The sequence below is a fragment of the Nothobranchius furzeri genome, chromosome 4 (genome assembly GCF_043380555.1).
Source record: "Nothobranchius furzeri strain GRZ-AD chromosome 4, NfurGRZ-RIMD1, whole genome shotgun sequence".
NCBI lineage: Eukaryota > Metazoa > Chordata > Actinopteri > Cyprinodontiformes > Nothobranchiidae > Nothobranchius > Nothobranchius furzeri.
The window spans coordinates 86,870,470-86,895,475 of record NC_091744.1 but is presented as its reverse complement, the minus strand read 5'-3'; the positions used below and the strand labels follow the sequence as shown (position 1 = coordinate 86,895,475).

General features: G+C 32.8%; 1 protein-coding gene across 2 annotated transcripts; it reads left to right on the top strand.

The window, feature by feature from the left end:
* The first annotated feature begins 4,159 nt into the window (after positions 1-4,159).
* tigara (TP53 induced glycolysis regulatory phosphatase a) lies at positions 4,160-24,021 on the top strand. 2 transcript variants are annotated; one of them, XM_015965414.3, is made up of 6 exons: positions 4,160-4,369; positions 21,011-21,048; positions 21,149-21,270; positions 21,415-21,492; positions 21,584-21,694; positions 23,216-24,021. In XM_015965414.3, the coding sequence occupies exons 1-6, from the start codon at positions 4,260-4,262 to the stop codon at positions 23,630-23,632; spliced, it is 876 nt and encodes a 291-aa protein (XP_015820900.1). In that variant the 5' UTR covers positions 4,160-4,259; the 3' UTR covers positions 23,633-24,021. The 2 variants fall into 2 exon arrangements, with proteins under 2 accessions (XP_015820900.1, XP_054589457.1); XM_054733482.2 differs by lacking the exon at positions 4,160-4,369 and adding an exon at positions 18,770-18,936.
* Positions 24,022-25,006: the final 985 nt, after the last annotated feature.

Genomic DNA, 25,006 nt, shown 5'->3' with positions numbered 1-25,006 from the left:
GAAAAAAAGAAGAAAAGAACAAAAATATTAAAAACACAAGCCCTTTAAAAGAAAAAGGACCATGCTTGCTAGATTTTTGTAGAATTTTCAAGTAAAAAACAACACCTGCACATGTTTCTATGTAGTCTAAAAGCAACAAGTCTGATGAAGCGCTGTGCTGCCTTGGATTCACAGAAGGGAAGCCGATCATATTTGTTCTGCCTTTGATTGTACAGGATGAGCTGTTATTGGTGAAGTTCTGGAAACGGTTAAGAAGCTGCATACGCAGTGGCGCTCACGTGTTTCTTCCTCTTGGTGTAAAATGGTGTTAAAGTCACGGCTGGTGCGAAGAGGACGTGCGTTCGAGCTCCTCGGGCGCTCAGCCAGAGGAAGCTGAGAGAGCGGCGTGGTGAACGTTGTGTCCCGTTTCCAGGGAGGATGAGGATGATAATTAGTATGTTTAGTGATTACTAATATTATCATTGGGCACATTTTAGAACTGAGTAATCAATAAGCTCCTTTAGTCAGGCTGCTTGTGTGCGTCGGTTTGTGAACGCGTGTGTTGATGACGTTTGTGTGTGACGTGTGGATGCAGTCCAGTGTGCGGCCTACGGCGACTGGCGCCTGAGCAAAGTTCACTGTGAAAAGACCAGAGAACGACTCGAGGCGACACGTTCACTTGGTCAATCCTCAGAAAGGGGTACCTGCTAAATCACTGCCGTTGTTGTTCATCATCAGTCACGCTAACGGGACGGGGAGAGGACGATGTCGCCGAAGGGCTTACCCGTAGAGACCCACATGTGCCTCAAAGGATTCTGAGGTAGAAAACTGCCATCGGTGCAGCGGAATATCATGAATACTTTCCATCCATCTACGTTCTTCCTCTCATCGTCACGGAGTCGCCAAGAGTCCGAGTGAAGCTGTCGACGTCTCCGTTTGTACACGTGCAAACTTGAGAGAACAGTGAAGGTTTTAAGCCAAACTCCTTCGCATTTCTAAAGCAAGGAGGAGAGGAGGTGGAGGTGGGAGCAGGAGGAGTCACTGTGGTCGCACTGGGAGGGTTTCAGTGGTGCAGGATCATGCTGCTGTGTAGGAGATGGCTGGAAGGAGATAGAAAAGTCATTAAAGCCTCGTTAGAAACTTTGACATCAGCATGTTGGGGTGCAATTAAATGTTTGTAGTGGATGTTTAAAGTAAAATTATCAGACAAACAAAATAGTTCCGGGTTTCCGTAGATCTGGAGACTTGATGAGGATCTGAGTCTGCATGCTAGCAGATCACGTAAGGATCAACTTTTATTATGGGGGGGGTGGGGTTAGAGGAGGACATGGTTAGAGGAGGATAATTTACTGTCAATGCATCTGGAGTCCCATTTAGGGTTCGTTCCAGCTCCCCAATTTCAATGGTAAAGCACTTTGAGGACATGCTCCCTAGGAGATGAGTCGAATAAAATGTTAGACAGTGATTGGGTGTCTTTTTCATTAGCCTTTCCTTTGGTTTGCTCTGTAGGGCTGGTTTCCCAAACATCAAATATTCCCATAAAAAACGGACATTCCGATAACCATAAACATAAAATACATTCCTGTTCAGGCAAATTCCAACGAAACGGGCCGTAAAGTCAAATAATGCTAACAAGAGTTGGACGATATTCAGACGGAGACGTAATTCCTGGAGTTCATTTGATTTTTTTTAGGTTTTTTTACTTGAATTTTAACTATTTATCTGTATCACAGCCACAGAGAGCCACGCAGGGCAGCGGTGAGCAACAGACGGGGTGGTTGGAGCATCCAGTATTTGCACAAGATGTTTGCAAAGTTCGGACACCACACAGGCTTCATGCAAAACCACCTTACTTGATGCGCGGTGCGGTTTTGTTGTTGTTCGGTGCCGGCTTGTGTGAGGACGATTCATCCGTCTCCTGTGAGCTTTGCTGCTTTGAATCATCTAAAGGGGCTCCTCGGCCAGGCGGACGTCAACACAACGGCGTTGATGTTGCCGTCGTGTCCGTAGACGTAACCTTCTAGGTGGGGTTTCTGTTGTTTCTGTTGTGATCGTATGTGTTTGCTGAGCGTACGTTGAACGGTCTGCAAAGAAAATGTGGGGATCTGATGTTTTTTCAGTGAAACTGAACAATTCAAAACTGCCAAAACATCCCCAGCTGTTGTGACCCCGTCGTTTTGCCTGTTTTTACCCGACGTAAGCTCTCTTCCAAACTTTGTTGTGATTTTTTTTTCCTGCAATTGATTGTTGCATGTGTTTTATTGACACCACAGATCTTGTTAGATTTATTTTTGGGGTTGCCAGACCCACAAGAAGGGTTTGTAGGATTTAGAGAAAACTGTATTCCAAAGTAAAGAGAGGACCGAGGAGGAGGGGGGGGGTGGTGTGAAGACATCAACAAAAAAGTGTCAATATTTTATTGTCTTTTTGCGCTGCTAAAAGCTATGAATTTGTTTCATTTATACAAAAAAATAACATTACCTAGTCGTGATGTGTCACCTGTGTGCTGCTATTTTATAAACATTTGTATTATAATAAAGTTATTTTACTGCTTAAGAGATACATTCAAAGTAGATGGTGATAGAAGAACATGAAATAAGTATTGGACTGGAAATGTTCCTTGTACAGTGATAGATAGCATGTTTCTTTTTCCCTTTTTTGTTATCGGTTTTTGCTGATCTTTTCTGTCACACTCTGCATGTGGTAATTCCCACACCTCAGGATTACTGGACAACACATCACAAACCCAATGCATATACCTCTGCAGTACGGGAGCCTGGAATGGAAGAGAAGGACTCCACTGAGAGTCGGGGGAAGAAAAAACAATTTCCCGCTGTTTCGGTGGGGCAACAACTTCCTCGTTGAGATGGAAAACAGGAAATGTCCAAGGCTTCCAATTGGACTCAAACCATGTTGGAGGAAAGGGGGCGGGGGGGGCGCAATTGCATTGTTCCATTAAGATTTTCTGATTGGTTCTGGTTAGTTCGAGTGTGAGTTTGTGTTCATGATGGTGCTACATCTGCATTGTGGTGCGCTAGAAGAGGGAAAGCCTTTCTCGTGGTGGCCAAAGTACAGTTTCTGCTTTACACAGTCAGTGCTGTTAAATATGGATTCTGTATGTGAGAAAGGTCCCATCCAGTCATAAATATTATAATATCTGGAAGTTTCAGTAGTGCAGATTTCCCCTGGAGCCCCCCCGCCCACCATAACTCATATCTCATGTACCTCAAGTGTCTGTTGCACAACTTCTGCTCAATAAACTTCTGCTTTAAAGGGTGTGACATCACATCAGCTCACTACTTCCTGTGCCTTTATTCTTTTCAGCTGAGTCTAATTGCATTAATACGTCTAGTGTGTGAGTACTTCTACAAGTCCGATAGAACGGTTCCTGCTGGATCACTGAAAACGGTCAGCCGTGCTAAAGGCGGGGGAATGAATGGAGTATTCGCTGCTTTGATGCCAGCACACTCCTGATTTCAATCCAGTTTTCAGAAAGTGTTCCTAAAGTACATTTTATTTGACGCAAGGAAAGCCAGTTTTTATTCTAACAAATGAGAAATTGTTGTTTCTTGCAATCTAAAAAATGTAAACTCCTGCTATCAAGTGAAGTGGTATTGGTCACCTTCTTGTGAGTTGATCCTGCAGCTTCCTGTTTGACTCAAACTTTAAAACTCTCCATAGTTGAAAAGTAGAATCCAAGATATTATGTGTTTTGTCAGCAGCTGGCGAAAAGTAACAGCTGCAGGAAATGTCTGAATCAGAAAAGACACCACAAAATATCAAAATAACAGAAAACACAAACTTTTCACAACTTAAATGTAAACTCAGTCCAACGGTAGATGGCTGAGTTGTTCAGTCATGAATCTGAAGTACGGCTTCAACAACAGCTCCAGATATTCGTGTTCAAAAGTTGCATCTAAAGCAGTGAAAGGACGTGATGTTAATGGCTTAACAAGAAAAACAATAAAACCGAAAAGGAAAATATTTAAGAAGAAAAATTACATGAAATGTGGAAGTTTTGGTGACATTTACCATTTTAAATGTTATTGGGGGAAAAATAAACAGCACAGAAAAGTTATTCCAATGAAAATGGTTATTTTCCTCAAAATTGCATTTGATATACATTTTTATTACTAAATATTAATTTATGTTTAAAATTTCTAATATTCTTTAATCGCCAGATTAAACATAATGTTGCCTTTAGTCATTAAGACTGATTCAGTAATAAGAGTGTAGAGAGGCAGAAACGGCGTCAGCCTTTAAATCTGAACGATGACGCGATGCGTCACCGTGACGTTTGCAGGTTTGCAGCTGGTGTTTTTGCGCAGACGCACCTGACGTCCGACCGCAGCATGAAGGCGCTAACGCTCGCGCTGACGCTCGTCAGGCAGTAAGTTGGTTTAACTATTCAAGCTGCGTTTGCTGCGGTATTTGTCTCAATCTCCAGATGCATGCTGTAGTTTTATACAAGTCCGTAGTTAAAATCCCGTCACCGTTTAGCGTGGAGCTCAGCCACGAAGTCAAAGTTTATGTGTAACCGTATCCGTGTAACACACAAGGGACTGGAGAGAGCATTTAATCATGTCTTAATACGGCCAGCAGGTAAAAGAAACCCAGGTTCTGCTTCCAGTATTAAAGCCGGGGTTAGTTTCTCTGTGATGGAAACGCCTGTTGTAATGAGCGAGGCTGCAATTCACCCAATGGCCACCAGATGGCAGCACTAAGCTGCAATAGAATAGAATAGAATAGAATAGAATAGACTTTATTGATCCCACAGTGGGGAAATTCGCTTGTTACAGCAGCATCAACACTTAAGAGAATAAGTTGAAAAATAACAAAGGTACATGTATTTATACACATGAGCAGTAATCTAGTATTATAACCTTCGGCTACTAAAAACCATGAATATAAAATTAAACTTGGGTTCCAACACTATGCAGCATACTGCAAGAGACACGGACATGCTGTGTGGATCTGGTATTACACGAGTATCGAACACATACTGAGTATTGTGTACCAGGATAAGTTTAAAGTGAGCGGAGGGGTTGAGTGAGCTACGGTAGCGTTCTGTTTTACATCTGAGCTGCCTCACGCTGCCTCTGTTAGTTGATTTGTTTATTTTTTCCTTCAGCCGTGTTACGTTTACACCAACTCACTTTCAAGGTTCAAGGTTGTCTTTATCAATCCCCGAGGGGGAAATTGAATTGCCTTGGACAAGTAAACAACAACAACAACATGCACATACACACAACAAAACATTCACTGGACACTGCTGTAAGCCACAACCATGATAGGAATATCAAATATACGATCATACGAAATGCTCGTTGTAAAAACGCACGGCAGCAGGAATAAAAGAGTTCCTAAAACGTTCAGTGGGGTTAACATTCGCCCACTAAAAGAGCTCCCGAGATCCTTAAAACCTGATGAAGGGGTGATCCTCCAGAGACATAACTGTCTTAAGTTTACTCCTCATCCTTTTGTTGATGATCATGTCAAATGAGTCCAAGCGTTGCCCAACCACTGAGCCAGATTTCTTGATCATTGTGTTGATCCTGTTTTTGTCGTCAGCAGTGAGGCTCCTGCCCCAACACAACAGCATAAAACACACTGGCCATAATCCCCTGATAACACACATTCAAGAGCCGCCTACTTTGGGACAGCAGTAGCTCAGGTGGTAGAGCGGGTTGCCTCATGATCGGAGGGTCATGGGTTCGATTCCAGCTCCCGCCAGGGGTATCCTGCTGTTGTATCATTGGGCAAGACACTTCACCCAACTTGCCTGTGTTAGTGGTGGTCAGAGGGGTCGGCGGCGCCAAATGGCAGCCTCTCCTCTGTCAGACCTCCCCAGGGTGGCTGTGGCTACAAGTAGCTCACCATCACTAGCAGTGTGTGAATGTGAGAGTGTGTGAAAGCCTCTTTGGGTGTCAAGAAAAGCGCTATATAAGTTCAATGCATTATTATTATTGTTATTATTATTATTATTATTATTATTATTAATATTACTTGTATCAAAGGATCTTTATCTGTTATAACCTATAACACCATATTGAACTGAGGAAACTTTTAAAGCATTAAATGATGTCTAACTAATACACGTAATTAGGAGAAACCAGGTTTTTTGTGTAATAAATATTTTCTGATTTATTATTGAACGGAAATCAGTACTATGTATTTTTGGTAAACTGCAATGCGCAATAATGCCCACCAGGTGGCAGCACTAAGTTGTGCTGACTTTTATAAAATACTTTGATTGATTTGTTTATTCAGAATTTTCACCACGAGGACCACGTTAAGCTTTGAACAATGTTTTATGTGAAAATGTTACTAGAAAACAGGTTTCATGTCCGGTATTTATGTATTTACCAATACCAATACCAATTTTATTTATAAAGCGCATTCAACAAGGCATTACAACCAAACAAGGCGCTGTACACTAAAAATGTTAGTTAATTAAATTGGTGTCAGACCGTCATGTAGAACAGAGATAAAAGATAAAAAGGAAAAACAACAAAATTCCTAAAACTAAAACTGTTTTTATCATGTTTTCATGACACATACTAATGTATGATATTTTTATCATGTTTTCATGACACATACTAATGTATGATGTTTTTATCATGTTTTCATGACACATACTAATGTATGATATTTTTATCATGTTTTCATGACACATTCTAATGTATGATGTTTTTATCATGTTTTCATGACACATACTAATGTATGATATTTTTATAATATTTTCATGACACATTCTAATGTATGATGTTTTTATCATGTTTTCATGACACATTCTAATGTATGATGTTTTTATCATGTTTTCATGACACATACTAATGTATGATATTTTTATCATGTTTTCATGACACATTCTAATGTATGATGTTTTTATCATGTTTTCATGACATACTAATGTATGATATTTTTATCATGTTTTCATGACACATACTAATGTATGATATTTTTATCATGTTTTCATGACACATACTAATGTATGATATTTTTATCATGTTTTCATGACATACTAATGTATGATATTTTTATCATGTTTTCATGACACATACTAATGTATGATGTATTTATCATGTTTTCATGACACATTCTAATGTATGATGTATTTATCATGTTTTCATGACACATTCTAATGTATGATGTTTTTATCATGTTTTCATGACACATACTAATGTATGATGTTTTTATCATGTTTTCATGACACATACTAATGTATGATATTTTGATAATATTTTCATGACACATTCTAATGTATGATGTTTTTATCATGTTTTCATGACACATTCTAATGTATGATGTTTTTATCATGTTTTCATGACACATACTAATGTATGATATTTTTTTCATGTTTTCATGACACATTCTAATGTATGATATTTTTATCATGTTTTCATGACACATACTAATGTATGATGTTTTTATCATGTTTTCATGACACATACTAATGTATGATGTTTTTATCATGTTTTCATGACACATACTAATGTATGATATTTTTATCATGTTTTCATGACACATACTAATGTATGATGTTTTAATCATGTTTTCATGACACATACTAATGTATGATATTTTTATCATGTTTTCATGACACATAATAATGTATGATGTTTTTATTATGTTTTCATGACACATACTAATGTATGATATTTTTATAATATTTTCATGACACTTTCTAATGTATGATGTTTTTATCATGTTTTCATGACACATTCTAATGTATGATGTTTTTATCATGTTTTCATGACACATACTAATGTATGATATTTTTATCATGTTTTCATGACACATTCTAATGTATGATGTTTTTATCATGTTTTCATGACACATACTAATGTATGATATTTTTATCATGTTTTCATGACACATACTAATGTATGATATTTTTATCATGTTTTCATGACACATACTAATGTATGATATTTTTATCATGTTTTCATGACACATACTAATGTATGATATTTTTATCATGTTGTCATGACACATACTAATGTATGATGTTTTTATCATGTTTTCATGACACATTCTAATGTATGATGTTTTTATCATGTTTTCATGACACATACTAATGTATGATATTTTGATAATATTTTCATGACACATTCTAATGTATGATGTTTTTATCATGTTTTCATGACACATTCTAATGTATGATGTTTTTATCATGTTTTCATGACACATACTAATGTATGATATTTTTATCATGTTTTCATGACACATTCTAATGTATGATATTTTTATCATGTTTTCATGACACATACTAATGTATGATGTTTTTATCATGTTTTCATGACACATAATAATGTGTGATGTTTTAATCATGTTTTCATGACACATACTAATGTATGATATTTTTATCATGTTTTCATGACACATACTAATGTATGATGTTTTTATCATGTTTTCATGACACATACTAATGTGTGATGTTTTTATCATGTTTTCATGACACATACTAATGTATGATATTTTTATAATATTTTCATGACACATACTAATGTATGATATTTTTATCATGTTTTCGTGACACATACTAATGTATGATATTTTTATCATGATTTCATGACACATACTAATGTATGATATTTTTATCATGTTTTCATGACACATACTAATGTATGATGTTTTTATCATGTTTTCATGACACATACTAATGTATGATATTTTTATCATGTTTTCATGACACATACTAATGTATGATGTTTTTATCATGTTTTCATGACACATACTAATGTATGATATTTTTATCATGTTTTCATGACACATACTAATGTATGATATTTTTATAATATTTTCATGACACATTCTAATGTATGATGTTTTTATCATGTTTTCATGACACATTCTAATGTATGATGTTTTTATCATGTTTTCATGACACATACTAATGTATAATATTTTTATCATGTTTTCATGACACATACTAATGTATGATGTTTTTATCATGTTTTCATGACACATACTAATGTATGATGTTTTTATCATGTTTTCATGACACATACTAATGTATGATATTTTTATCATGTTTTCATGACACATACTAATGTTTGATATTTTTATCATGTTTTCATGACACATTCTAATGTATGATATTTTTATATTTTCATGAAACATAATAATGTGTGATGTTTTTATTATGTTTTCATGACACATACTAATGTATGATGTTTTTATCATGTTTTCATGACACATACTAATGTTTGATATTTTTATCATGTTTTCATGACACATACTAATGTATGATGTTTTTATCATGTTTTCATGACGCATACTAATGTATGATATTTTTATCATGTTTTCATGACACATAATAATGTATGATATTTTTATCATGTTTTCATGACACATACTAATGTATGATATTTTTATCATGATTTCATGACACATACTAATGTATGATATTTTTATCATGTTTTCATGACACATAATAATGTGTGATGTTTTTGTCATGTTTTCATGACACTAATGTGTGATGTTTTTATCATGTTTTCATGACATACTAATGTATGATATTTTTATCATGTTTTCATGACACATACTAATGTATGATATTTTTATCATGTTTTCATGACACATACTAATGTATGATATTTTTATCATGTTTTCATGACACATACTAATGTATGATATTTTTATCATGATTTCATGACACATAATAATGTGTGATGTTTTTATCATGTTTTCATGACATACTAATGTATGATATTTTTATCATGTTTTCATGACTCATACTAATGTATGATATTTTTATCATGTTTTAATGACACATAATAACGTGTGATATTTTTATAATATTTTCATGACACATTCTAATGTATGATATTTTTATCATGTTTTCATGACACAGACTAATGTATGATGTTTTATCATGTTTTCATGACACATACTAATGTATGATATTTTTATCATGTTTTCATTACACATACTAATGTATGATATTTTTATCATGTTTTCATGACACATACTAATGTATGATATTTTTATCATGTTTTCATGACACATACTAATGTATGATATTTTTATCATGTTTTCATGACACATACTAATGTATGATGTTTTTATCATGTTTTCATGACACATACTAATGTATGATGTTTTTATCATGTTTTCATGACACATACTAATGTATGATATTTTTATCATGTTTTCATGACACATAATAAATAATGTGTGATGTTTTAATCATGTTTTCATGACACATACTAATGTATGATATTTTTATCATGTTTTCATGACACATACTAATGTATGATGTTTTTATCATATTTTCATGACACATACTAATGTGTGATGTTTTTATCATGTTTTCATGACACATACTAATGTATGATGTTTTTATCATGTTTTCATGACACATACTAATGTATGAAATTTTTATCATGTTTTCATGACACATACTAATGTATGATATTTTTATCATGTTTTCATGACACATACTAATGTATGATGTTTTTATCATGTTTTCATGACACATACTAATGTATGATATTTTATAATATTTTCATGACACATTCTAATGTATGATGTTTTTATCATGTTTTCATGACACATTCTAATGTATGATGTTTTTATCATGTTTTCATGACACATACTAATGTATGATATTTTTATCATGTTTTCATGACACATACTAATGTATGATATTTTTATCATGTTTTCATGACACATACTAATGTATGATATTTTTATCATGTTTTCATGACACATACTAATGTATGATATTTTTATAATATTTTCATGACACATTCTAATGTATGATGTTTTTATCATGTTTTCATGACACATACTAATGTATAATATTTTTATCATGTTTTCATGACACATACTAATGTATGATGTTTTTATCATGTTTTCATGACACATACTAATGTATGATATTTTTATCATGTTTTCATGACACATACTAATGTATGATATTTTTATCATGTTTTCATGACACATACTAATGTATGATGTTTTTATCATGTTTTCATGACACATACTAATGTATGATATTTTTATCATGTTTTCATGACACATACTAATGTATGATGTTTTTATCATGTTTTCATGACACATACTAATGTATGATGTTTTTATCATGTTTTCATGACACATACTAATGTATGATATTTTTATCATGTTTTCATGACACATACTAATGTATGATATTTTTATCATGTTTTCATGACACATTCTAATGTATGATATTTTTATATTTTCATGACACATAATAATGTGTGATGTTTTTATTATGTTTTCATGACACATACTAATGTATGATATTTTTATCATGTTTTCATGACACATACTAATGTATGATTTTTTTATCATGTTTTCATGACACATACTAATGTGTGATGTTTTTATCATGTTTTCATGACACATACTAATGTATGATATTTTTATCATGTTTTCATGACACATACTAATGTATAATATTTTTATCATGTTTTCATTACACATACTAATGTATGATATTTTTATCATGTTTTCATGACACATTCTAATGTATGATATTTTTATATTTTCATGACACATAATAATGTGTGATGTTTTTATTATGTTTTCATGACACATACTAATGTATGATATTTTTATCAAGTTTTCATGACACATAATAATGTGTGATGTTTTAATCATGTTTTCATGACACATACTAATGTATGATATTTTTATCATGTTTTCATGACACATACTAATGTATGATGTTTTTATCATGTTTTCATGACACATACTAATGTGTGATGTTTTTATCATGTTTTCATGACACATACTAATGTATGATATTTTTATAATATTTTCATGACATACTAATGTATGATATTTTTATCATGTTTTCATGACACATACTAATGTATGATGTTTTTATCATGTTTTCGTGACACATACTAATGTATGATATTTTTATCATGATTTCATGACACATACTAATGTATGATATTTTTATCATGTTTTCATGACACATACTAATGTATGATGTTTTTATCATGTTTTCATGACACATACTAATGTATGATATTTTATCATGTTTTCATGACACATACTAATGTATGATGTTTTTATCATGTTTTCATGACACATACTGATGTATGATATTTTTATCATGTTTTCATGACACATACTAATGTATGATATTTTTATCATGTTTTCATGACACATACTAATTTATGATATTTTTATCATGTTTTCATGACACATACTAATGTATGTTATTTTTATAATATTTTCATGACACATTCTAATGTATGATGTTTTTATCATGTTTTCATGACACATTCTAATGTATGATGTTTTTATCATGTTTTCATGACACATACTAATGTATAATATTTTTATCATGTTTTCATGACACATACTAATGTATGATGGTTTTATCATGTTTTCATGACACATACTAATGTATGATATTTTTATCATGTTTTCATGACACATACTAATGTATGATATTTTTATCATGTTTTCATGACACATACTAATGTATGATGTTTTTATCATGTTTTCATGACACATACTAATGTATGATATTTTTATCATGTTTTCATGACACATACTAATGTATGATGTTTTTATCATGTTTTCATGACACATACTAATGTATGATGTTTTTATCATGTTTTCATGACACATACTAATGTATGATATTTTTATCATGTTTTCATGACACATACTAATGTTTGATATTTTTATCATGTTTTCATGACACATTCTAATGTATGATATTTTTATATTTTCATGACACATAATAATGTGTGATGTTTTTATTATGTTTTCATGACACATACTAATGTATGATGTTTTTATCATGTTTTCATGACACATACTAATGTTTGATATTTTTATCATGTTTTCATGACACATACTAATGTATGATGTTTTTATCATGTTTTCATGACACATACTAATGTATGATATTTTTATCATGTTTTCATGACACATAATAATGTATGATATTTTTATCATGTTTTCATGACACATACTAATGTATGATATTTTTATCATGATTTCATGACACATACTAATGTATGATATTTTTATCATGTTTTCATGACACATAATAATGTATGATATTTTTATCATGTTTTCATGACACATACTAATGTTTGATATTTTTATCATGTTTTCATGACACATTCTAATGTATGATATTTTTATATTTTCATGAAACATAATAATGTGTGATGTTTTTATTATGTTTTCATGACACATACTAATGTATGATGTTTTTATCATGTTTTCATGACACATACTAATGTTTGATATTTTTATCATGTTTTCATGACACATACTAATGTATGATGTTTTTATCATGTTTTCATGACGCATACTAATGTATGATATTTTTATCATGTTTTCATGACACATACTAATGTATGATATTTTTATAATATTTTCATGACACATTCTAATGTATGATGTTTTTATCATGTTTTCGTGACACATACTAATGTATGATATTTTTATCATGATTTCATGACACATACTAATGTATGATATTTTTATCATGTTTTCATGACACATACTAATGTATGATGTTTTTATCATGTTTTCATGACACATACTAATGTATGATATTTTATCATGTTTTCATGACACATACTAATGTATGATGTTTTTATCATGTTTTCATGACACATACTGATGTATGATATTTTTATCATGTTTTCATGACACATACTAATGTATGATATTTTTATCATGTTTTCATGACACATACTAATTTATGATATTTTTATCATGTTTTCATGACACATACTAATGTATGTTATTTTTATAATATTTTCATGACACATTCTAATGTATGATGTTTTTATCATGTTTTCATGACACATTCTAATGTATGATGTTTTTATCATGTTTTCATGACACATACTAATGTATAATATTTTTATCATGTTTTCATGACACATACTAATGTATGATGGTTTTATCATGTTTTCATGACACATACTAATGTATGATATTTTTATCATGTTTTCATGACACATACTAATGTATGATATTTTTATCATGTTTTCATGACACATACTAATGTATGATGTTTTTATCATGTTTTCATGACACATACTAATGTATGATATTTTTATCATGTTTTCATGACACATACTAATGTATGATGTTTTTATCATGTTTTCATGACACATACTAATGTATGATGTTTTTATCATGTTTTCATGACACATACTAATGTATGATATTTTTATCATGTTTTCATGACACATACTAATGTTTGATATTTTTATCATGTTTTCATGACACATTCTAATGTATGATATTTTTATATTTTCATGACACATAATAATGTGTGATGTTTTTATTATGTTTTCATGACACATACTAATGTATGATGTTTTTATCATGTTTTCATGACACATACTAATGTTTGATATTTTTATCATGTTTTCATGACACATACTAATGTATGATGTTTTTATCATGTTTTCATGACACATACTAATGTATGATATTTTTATCATGTTTTCATGACACATAATAATGTATGATATTTTTATCATGTTTTCATGACACATACTAATGTATGATATTTTTATCATGATTTCATGACACATACTAATGTATGATATTTTTATCATGTTTTCATGACACATAATAATGTGTGATGTTTTTGTCATGTTTTCATGACACTAATGTGTGATGTTTTTATCATGTTTTCATGACATACTAATGTATGATATTTTTATCATGTTTTCATGACACATACTAATGTATGATATTTTTATCATGTTTTCATGACACATACTAATGTATAATATTTTTATCATGTTTTCATGACACATACTAATGTATGATATTTTTATCATGATTTCATGACACATAATAATGTGTGATGTTTTTATCATGTTTTCATGACATACTAATGTATGATATTTTTATCATGTTTTCATGACACATACTATTGTATGATATTTTTATCATGTTTTAATGACACATAATAACGTGTGATATTTTTATAATATTTTCATGACACATTCTAATGTATGATATTTTTATCATGTTTTCATGACACATACTAATGTATGATGTTTTTATCATGTTTTCATGACACATACTAATGTATGATATTTTTATCATGTTTTCATTACACATACTAATGTATGATATTTTTATCATGTTTTCATGACACATACTAATGTATGATATTTTTATCATGTTTTCATGACACATACTAATGTATGATATTTTTATCATGTTTTCATGACACATACTAATGTATGATGTTTTTATCATGTTTTCATGACACATACTAATGTATGATGTTTTTATCATGTTTTCATGACACATACTAATGTATGATATTTTTATCATGTTTTCATGACACATAATAAATAATGTGTGATGTTTTAATCATGTTTTCATGACACATACTAATGTATGATATTTTTATCATGTTTTCATGACACATACTAATGTATGATGTTTTTATCATGTTTTCATGACACATACTAATGTGTGATGTTTTTATCATGTTTTCATGACACATACTAATGTATGATGTTTTTATCATGTTTTCATGACACATACTAATGTATGATATTTTTATCATGTTTTCATGACACATACTAATGTATGATATTTTTATCATGTTTTCATGACACATACTAATGTATGATGTTTTTATCATGTTTTCATGACACATACTAATGTATGATATTTTATAATATTTTCATGACACATTCTAATGTATGATGTTTTTATCATGTTTTCATGACACATTCTAATGTATGATGTTTTTATCATGTTTTCATGACACATACTAATGTATGATATTTTAATCATGTTTTCATGACACATACTAATGTATGATATTTTTATCATGTTTTCATGACACATACTAATGTATGATATTTTTATCATGTTTTCATGACACATACTAATGTATGATATTTTTATAATATTTTCATGACACATTCTAATGTATGATGTTTTTATCATGTTTTCATGACACATTCTAATGTATGATGTTTTTATCATGTTTTCATGACACATACTAATGTATAATATTTTTATCATGTTTTCATGACACATACTAATGTATGATGTTTTTATCATGTTTTCATGACACATACTAATGTATGATATTTTTATCATGTTTTCATGACACATACTAATGTATGATATTTTTATCATGTTTTCATGACACATACTAATGTATGATGTTTTTATCATGTTTTCATGACACATACTAATGTATGATATTTTTATCATGTTTTCATGACACATACTAATGTATGATATTTTTATCATGTTTTCATGACACATACTAATGTATGATATTTTGATAATATTTTCATGACACATTCTAATGTATGATGTTTTTATCATGTTTTCATGACACATTCTAATGTATGATGTTTTTATCATGTTTTCATGACACATACTAATGTATGATATTTTTATCATGTTTTCATGACACATTCTAATGTATGATATTGTTATCATGTTTTCATGACACATACTAATGTATGATATTTTTATCATGTTTTCATGACACATACTAATGTATGATATTTTTATCATGTTTTCATGACACATACTAATGTATGATATTTTTATCATGTTTTCATGACACATACTAATGTATGATATTTTTATCATGTTTTCATGACACATACTAATGTATGATATTTTTATCATGTTTTCATGACACATACTAATGTATGATGTTTTTATCATGTTTTCATGACACATACTAATGTATGATGTTTTTATCATGTTTTCATGACACATACTAATGTATGATATTTTTATCATGTTTTCATGACACATACTAATGTATGATATTTTTATCATGTTTTCATGACACATACTAATGTATGATGTTTTTATCATGTTTTCATGACACATACTAATGTATGATATTTTTATCATGTTTTCATGACACATACTAATGTATGATGTTTTTATCATGTTTTCATGACACATACTAATGTATGATGTTTTTATCATGTTTTCATGACACATACTAATGTATGATATTTTTATCATGTTTTCATGACACATACTAATGTATGATATTTTTATCATGTTTTCATGACACATTCTAATGTATGATATTTTTATATTTTCATGACACATAATAATGTGTGATGTTTTTATTATGTTTTCATGACACATACTAATGTATGATATTTTTATCAAGTTTTCATGACACATACTAATGTATGATGTTTTTATCATGTTTTCATGACACATACTAATGTATGATGTTTTTATCATGTTTTCATGACACATACTAATGTATGATATTTTTATCATGTTTTTATGACACATACTAATGTATGATGTTTTTATCATGTTTTCATGACACATACTAATGTATGATATTTTTATCATGTTTTCATGACACATACTAATGTATGATATTTTTATCATGTTTTCATGACACATACTAATGTATGATATTTTTATAATATTTTCATGACACATTCTAATGTATGATGTTTTTATCATGTTTTCATGACACATTCTAATGTATGATGTTTTTATCATGTTTTCATGACACATACTAATGTATAATATTTTTATCATGTTTTCATGACACATACTAATGTATGATGTTTTTATCATGTTTTCATGACACATACTAATGTAAGAAATTTTTTCATGTTTTCATGACACATACTAATGTATGATGTTTTTATCATGTTTTCATGACACATACTAATGTATGATATTTTTATCATGTTTTCATGACACATACTAATGTATGATGTTTTTATCATGTTTTCATGACACATACTAATGTATGATGTTTTTATCATGTTTTCATGACACATACTAATGTATGATATTTTAATCATGTTTTCATGACACATACTAATAATGTATGATATTTTTATCATGTTTTCATGACACATTCTAATGTATGATATTTTTATATTTTCATGACACATAATAATGTGTGATGTTTTTATTATGTTTTCATGACACATACTAATGTATGATATTTTTATCAAGTTTTCATGACACATAATATTGTGTGATGTTTTTGTCATGTTTTCATGACACATACTAATGTATGATGTTTTTATCATGTTTTCATGACACATACTAATGTATGATATTTTTATCATGTTTTCATGACTCATAATAATGTGTGATATTTTTATCATGTTTTCATGACACATAATAATGTGTGATGTTTTTATCATGTTTTCATGACACATACTAATGTATGATGTTTTTATCATGTTTTCATGACACATACTAATGTATGATATTTTTATCATGTTTTCATGACACGTATGATATTTTTATCATGTTTTCATGACACATACTAATGTATGATATTTTTATCATGATTTCATGACACATACTAATGTATGATATTTTTATCATGTTTTCATGACACATACTAATGTATAGTATTTTTATCATATTTTCATGACACATACTAATGTATGATGTTTTTATCATGTTTTCATGACACATACTAATGTGTGATGTTTTTATCGTGTTTTCAGGACACATACTAAGGTATGATATTTTGTTCATGTTTTCAGGACACATACTAAGGTATGATATTTTGTTCATGTTTTCATGACACATACTAATGTATAGTATTTTTATCATGTTTTCATGACACATACTAATGTATAGTATTTTTATCATATTTTCATGACACATACTAATGTATGATATTTTTATCATGATTTCATGACACATACTAATGTATGATGTTTTTATCATGTTTTCATGACACATACTAATGTGTGATGTTTTTATCGTGTTTTCAGGACACATACTAAGGTATGATATTTTGTTCATGTTTTCATGACACATACTAATGTATAGTATTTTTATCATGTTTTCATGACACATACTAATGTATGATATTTTTATCATGATTTCATGACACATACTAATGTATGATGTTTTTATCATGTTTTCATGACACATACTAATGTGTGATGTTTTTATCGTGTTTTCAGGACACATACTAAGGTATGATATTTTGTTCATGTTTTCATGACACATACCATACCATACCATTTTATTTATAAAGCGCATTCAACAAGGCATTACAACCAAAAGATAAAAAGGAAAAACAACGAAATTCCTAGAACTAACAGTTAAAAATTAATAAAACACAGGGAGAATAAAAAATAAGAAAAACATTTTAAAAAAGAACTCCAATAGTACGGAAGTTGATATTGTGAATTCCATTTTTGAACAATGCAGATGTCAGTGAGGTTCATAATTATGTTGTATAAGCTAGGTTGAAGTAGTGAGTTTTCAGGCGTGATTTAAAAATGCTAGCTGTTGGTGCTTGCCTCACTAGCAGTGGTAATGTGTTCCACAGCGTCGGTGCACAGACAGAGAAAGCCCTCTCTCCACGGCTTTTTAAACGTGCATTCGGAACAGCTAGGAGGAGCTTATCTTCAGACCTGAGAGCACGCGGCGGGTTGTAGTAATGGACAAGTTTACACAGATATGGAGGAGCTTGATGGTTCAAGGATTTGTAAGGGAGAAGCATAATTTTGAAATTTATCCTGAACTGCACAGGCAACCAGTGGAGAGATTTCAGAATTGGAGAAATGTGTTGTCTTCTGTCAGCTCCAGTCAGCAACCTAGCTGCTGAATTCTGGACCAGCTGAAGTCTAGAAAGAGCTGCTTTACTGATGCCGTATAAGCAGGAGTTAGAGTAATCCAGCCTTGAGGTGATAAAAGTGTGGACCACCGATTTCAGAAGACGGACACTCAGGATGTGCTTTAGTTTCGAGATGTGTCTTAGTTGGTAAAAACATGATTTAACTGTTATTGACCTGGGCATCCATCTTCAGAGCCTGGTCCATTTTTACTCCAAGGTTGGTTAGTATTTAAACTAAAGTATGACTGAAATCACTCTTGTAATGTGGGAAGCTGCAATGCATCATAATCACCACAAAAGGGCAGGACTAGCTGTGCTAGCCTTAAAAAAACAAACATATTTCAGTTTTTATTTTTTCCCCTATCCCTGTTTAGGTTGCACCAAGTCACTTAAACATTTTTTTATTTAATATTTGATGGAAATCAGTCCTGTGTAGTTTGGGAAGCTGCAATGAACCATAATTGCCACCAGAAGTAAGCCATAAACGGTACTAGCTTTGGAATCAGACTTATGATTGCTTATTTTGTTCTTTGTCCGTGTTTAATTAACACACGATGAATGTTCCGTCCTGGATAATTGTTATTATGAAAGCTGCTGGTAGGAACCATGCTTTATGTCCAGCATTTTTTTTCCAAGTTGATACGTGATGATGTGGGAAGCTGCAGTGCACCCTAATGGCCACCAGATGGCAGCACCAAGCCGCACTAGCTTTTAAAACATATTTGAATTTGGATTTTATCCGTGTTGTGTTAAAACCACATCACTTCATTTAAGCTTTAAATAACGTTTTATGTGAAGAAATGTACTAGAAACCACGATTTATGTCCATTATCCTGATTTTATTAATCCTAAATTTATGTGTGATAGAAATGTTGTGGATTAGCTGTGATGCACCACTATTACCACCAGATGGCAGCACTAAACTGCTAGCTGCTTTATTTTGCCCTTTGTCCGTGTTTCATGACCTTTATGCACGTTGGAAGCAGCGGACTGAAGCTTCACGAGGGGGAAGACACTGACTACCAATGATGTTATTTTTCTACAGTCCTGTCTGCCACTTCCTGCTGGATCAAGGGGAATCCTAGGACAGAGCTGGCTGTGCTTTCGCTTTTTAAACCAAACTTATTTCAGTAGTTTAGCCCTTTTTTATCCATGTTGTGTTACCGTTATTAAAGCAGTGAAGTTGCTAGAACCAGGGTTTGTGTCTACGAGGCTGCAGCGATGAGCCGTGCTGCTGCCTTTTATAAACAAAACAGTTTTTTACTGATTAAAAAAAATCACTGTTACCTAAACTGCTGGTTAGTTTCTGTAATTTCACTTTGATATTCACCCACTCTTTCATTTTCTCACCTGCACGATGTTTAAGTGTGAAATCTAACGTGTGACAGCCAAGCAGCAGACTGTAAACATCTGACATCTCTCCCACAGCGGGGAAACAACTTACAACAAAGACGGCCTGTTGCAAGGTTGTTGGAATTAGTCACAGTATTAAACATTTAGTCACTCTCATCGGTTTTTTTTTGCATTTTGTGCTTCATTGTTTTTCCTCTACCTCCATCCATGCAGGCCAGGCAATCGACTCAGCCTTGTCTGAGACCGGGCTGCAGCAGGCCGAAGCTGCAGGGTTTTACCTGAAAGACGTCAAGTTTAGCCACGTGTTTGTCAGCGATATGCTGCGAGCACGACAGGTGAGAAGCTGCAGGATCCCCCAGAACGGAATGTTAAATGGATGTTAAATTGAGGTATCCTGTTTAATTTTTGTTTGAAACCCAGTTACGTTCATGCTGAGTCAAAACTTTAGCTTCAGCAGAAAAAATCCTTCTTGTTTCCAGACAGCTGAAAGGATCGTTCAGCTCAACAGGAGCTGTTTGGGTCTGCAGATGGTGTGTGACCCTCTACTTAAAGAAAAGGTGTGTGGCGATTGTGTTATTCTTCGTAGTGAAATGGTTTCATAAAGCACTTGAAATGACCAATTTAACATCTTTGCGTTTGCTTTTGTAGAGCTTTGGGATCGCTGAGGGGGGCCGGGTTGAAGACGTCAAAGAGATGGCCAGGGCAGCGGGTGAGTCGTTTCCAGACTTCACCCCCCCAGAAGGGGAGTCTCAGGAGCAGGTGGGAGTTCATTCTCACTCATACGTTTAGGATTATCTCCCAAATAAACCAGAATGTTGTTCTGCAATCAGATATTTATTAACTCACCATTTTCAATTTACACAGATTTAATATTAATGTAAAAATCCACCGTGTCTAGAAAAGGCCAGATTAGAGTTTTATTTCTCATTATGGGTTGGTGTGTTTCTCTTTTTTCGCTGAACAAAAAACTTCAATTATGATCAGATTTGTTTAGAAAATGTTATTTTGTAGGCGTCAAAATTAATTAAGCACTGTTATTTTCGATTACCTCGTATCATTTTCACATTTGAACTAAAAGGTTCTTCATGCAAAATAGGAATGTGTATTGGCGAAATCCTGGCGATACGATACGTATCACGATACGGGGAGACGATACCATGAATCATGATACATTGAGGTACATTCAGCCAGATGGTATTAGAGATTTATTTTAGACTGATATTATTGTAGGAAAATTCAATGAACAGTCCAAACTGAAGCGTAACATGTTTAACATGAGGTATCTGAACCATAATAGAGGGATTTACATTTCAATGGCAGAAACAAAACCCATTACTCACTGCTGCCAACCAGCGGATAGTGTTTGAATTGCACCAAAAGCAAAGAATATACACAAACGTTTGCATGTAAATTCTTCCAAAAATTCAATTCACGGCTTTTGAATATCGATATAATATCACAGAAAAATATGGTGATATGTTGCCATATCGATATTTTCCTGCATCCTAAAGCAAAACATTAAATAAATGATAAATCCTAAAACCATAGGAATAAATAAAAGTGAACCACGGAAGAGAGACAATTAGAAAAAAACATTATTGTAAATTATCTGATGCAACAAACTAAAATATTGTATCTGGAACTCAAATTTCAAATGAGGTTAGTTTTTACTCACTGTGACAATAATGTAAATGTTCTACTTTATTTTTGATTTCTACTTCAGACTTTGATTGAGCCAAATAGTTATTTTTCAGTATTTTATAGTCATATATTTATTTTACATGTAAATCTGATGAGTGCACATTTTTGATGAAGATGTAATGAGTACTGGTCACCACTGGGTGGCAGCAAACAGATACACTCACATGTTTCAAATTTTAATGTTGATATATGTTTTTTGTTGTGTTCAAACTGCTTGTTTTTAATTGGATGGATAAAGTAAATGTTCCTCTCCTGTCAGTCAGCTGCAGGAAGTTCGTTTATAACTCAAAGTCAAAAGTTTCCTTTAAGCTTTGTTTCTGCCTGAAGGTTGTGTGGGAGGAACATGCGGGGAGGGGTACGGTGTCTGCTTCATCAGACTTCATTCATTAGATTCCTGAAGTGAACTTTGGTCCAAACCCAGAAGATGTCCAACATCTGTGTTGATGTGATGGAAGCAGCAGACGTCCCAGTCTCAGTGTGAAAGAGGATTCCTGTCCTTGTGCTCACATGTACTAGTGCATTATTTTACTGTGTTGGAAATGTTTGTGCCTAAAGTGAAGCGGTCTGTGTTTTGATCAGGTGAAGGAACGGGTCAAAATGTTTTTGGAGAAAATGCTTCAGCAAATCGGGGCCGAGCACTGGGTCACCAAGAGCCAGACTGTCGATTCCTTAAGTGTCTCACCGCCGTCGTCTCCTGTCGAGGGGAGAGCAGATGATGGCGTCAAGGACATCCCGCTCCACGCTTTAGTGGTCACCCACGGTGCTTACATGTGTGTAGCGGTGCGCTACTTTGTGAAGGAGCTGCACTGCTGCTTGCCCCAGGGTTGTGATGAGGTCCGTATGTTCTCTCTAAGTCCGAACACGGGGCTGTGCAGGTTCACGCTAAGCGTCACACAAGAGGAGAATGGGTTTGCGTTGCTGGGAATCCGCTGTGTGTTCATTCACAGAGGTGACCACGTCAAAACGAAGCAGGAGCGTCAGCTGACGAGTTCATGAGCACAGGAGAAAGAAGGGGGTCCAGAATGGGGCTGGGCACTGAGCATCATTTGGAACCGGAGCTAACTGAGTTTTACAGAAACTTTCAAATTTTATTATTTAGATTCCTAGTTTTGATTTCCAGTCCGCCGACCGGAAAAAGAATCTGCAGTCGGTCTCCGTGGGGAAAAAAAACGCAATCTGCTAATTGAGCCGACCACACCACCTGTCTGTCGCTCCTAATTACAGCCATAGAGACCCTACGTGCCCCCCCCCCCCCCCCCCCACACACACACACACACACACCAGGCCCAGTGACAAAACCAAACTTCAGCTCCGTGAGAATAATGTAAAGTTCACTATGCGACACAAATAGGATGTGGAAGCTGGTTAGAAAGCACCAGCACAGTGGATTTAAGAGAAGTTTTAGAAAACAAACTCTGGTCGGAGTCTTTCAGGCTTCCTGCAGAAATAAAACACACAGAAACAGTCCAGCGCAGCCGCACACTGACACTCGACTGTATGAGCATGACAGTCGGGCTGAGCAAACGACCTGTAAAATAATAAAGTCACCAGCCTTTCTCTGTGGTGGACCACATCGGGTTCTGGCCATCAGGAGCCCTTATGGAGAATAAATAAATACATATAATAATAAAAATACTTAACAACACAGCAGAGTTGTGAGATTTGGATTTTATTTCTTTTTCTGCTTTTTTGAACTGTTGGTATGTTTTGAATCTGTTGGATTGTTACTGACGGCAGCTGCATTCGTTTCAGTTTCCCTTTGGACTGAACCGTTTCTGCAGAACGTCGAAGATTCTCACTCATCCTGGACATGATCTTCTGAGAGTTTTAGGTGCAAACAGCTGGACTTTTCTGATAACCTTGAAGACATTTTGCCATCCCAGAAGCTTGTTCAGTTCCCAAACTTTAGTTGTGAGGACCAAGCTTGTGAGTTGCAGGGGCGCTGTCACACCACACCTCCAGTACCTCATGCTGAAGAACCAGACTAATGTGCAGCCTTGTGCAAAGATAGCATCACCTCAGAGAGAGTAAATCATCACTCATAAGTCCCCACCAGTGTCGCACAAATCTACGCTGATGCTTACTTTAATAAGATAACCTCAATGCTTGAGAGCCAACGGGTATGAAGTGAGTCCAACAGTGTGATAAATGCAACAAGATTTATTATAAGTTTACATTTTATGTTTCTCAAGTTTTTTTTATAAAAGAAACAGTCGTCTTTGCATGTTTTTGCTGTGTGGGCGTCGGACGAGCCCCCGCACTGTGAGAACAAACATCCCAGCTCTTAAGCCGATCATCATCCGTGTACGTCACACGTCACGTGATCAGGAAGCAGAACATCCATGTGTTAGGAGATCGTTTTGGGCCGCT

Excerpts from the sequence above, each read along its gene's own strand:
- tigara (XM_015965414.3), top strand. The coding sequence starts at position 4,260 with ATGCGTCACCGTGACGTTTGCAGGTTTGCAGCTGGTGTTTTTGCGCAG. Across the intron at positions 4,370-21,010 it reads GCGCTGACGCTCGTCAGGCA|CGGGGAAACAACTTACAACA; the intron begins GTAAGTTGGTTT and ends TCTCTCCCACAG. Across the intron at positions 21,049-21,148 it reads CAAAGACGGCCTGTTGCAAG|GCCAGGCAATCGACTCAGCC; the intron begins GTTGTTGGAATT and ends CCATCCATGCAG.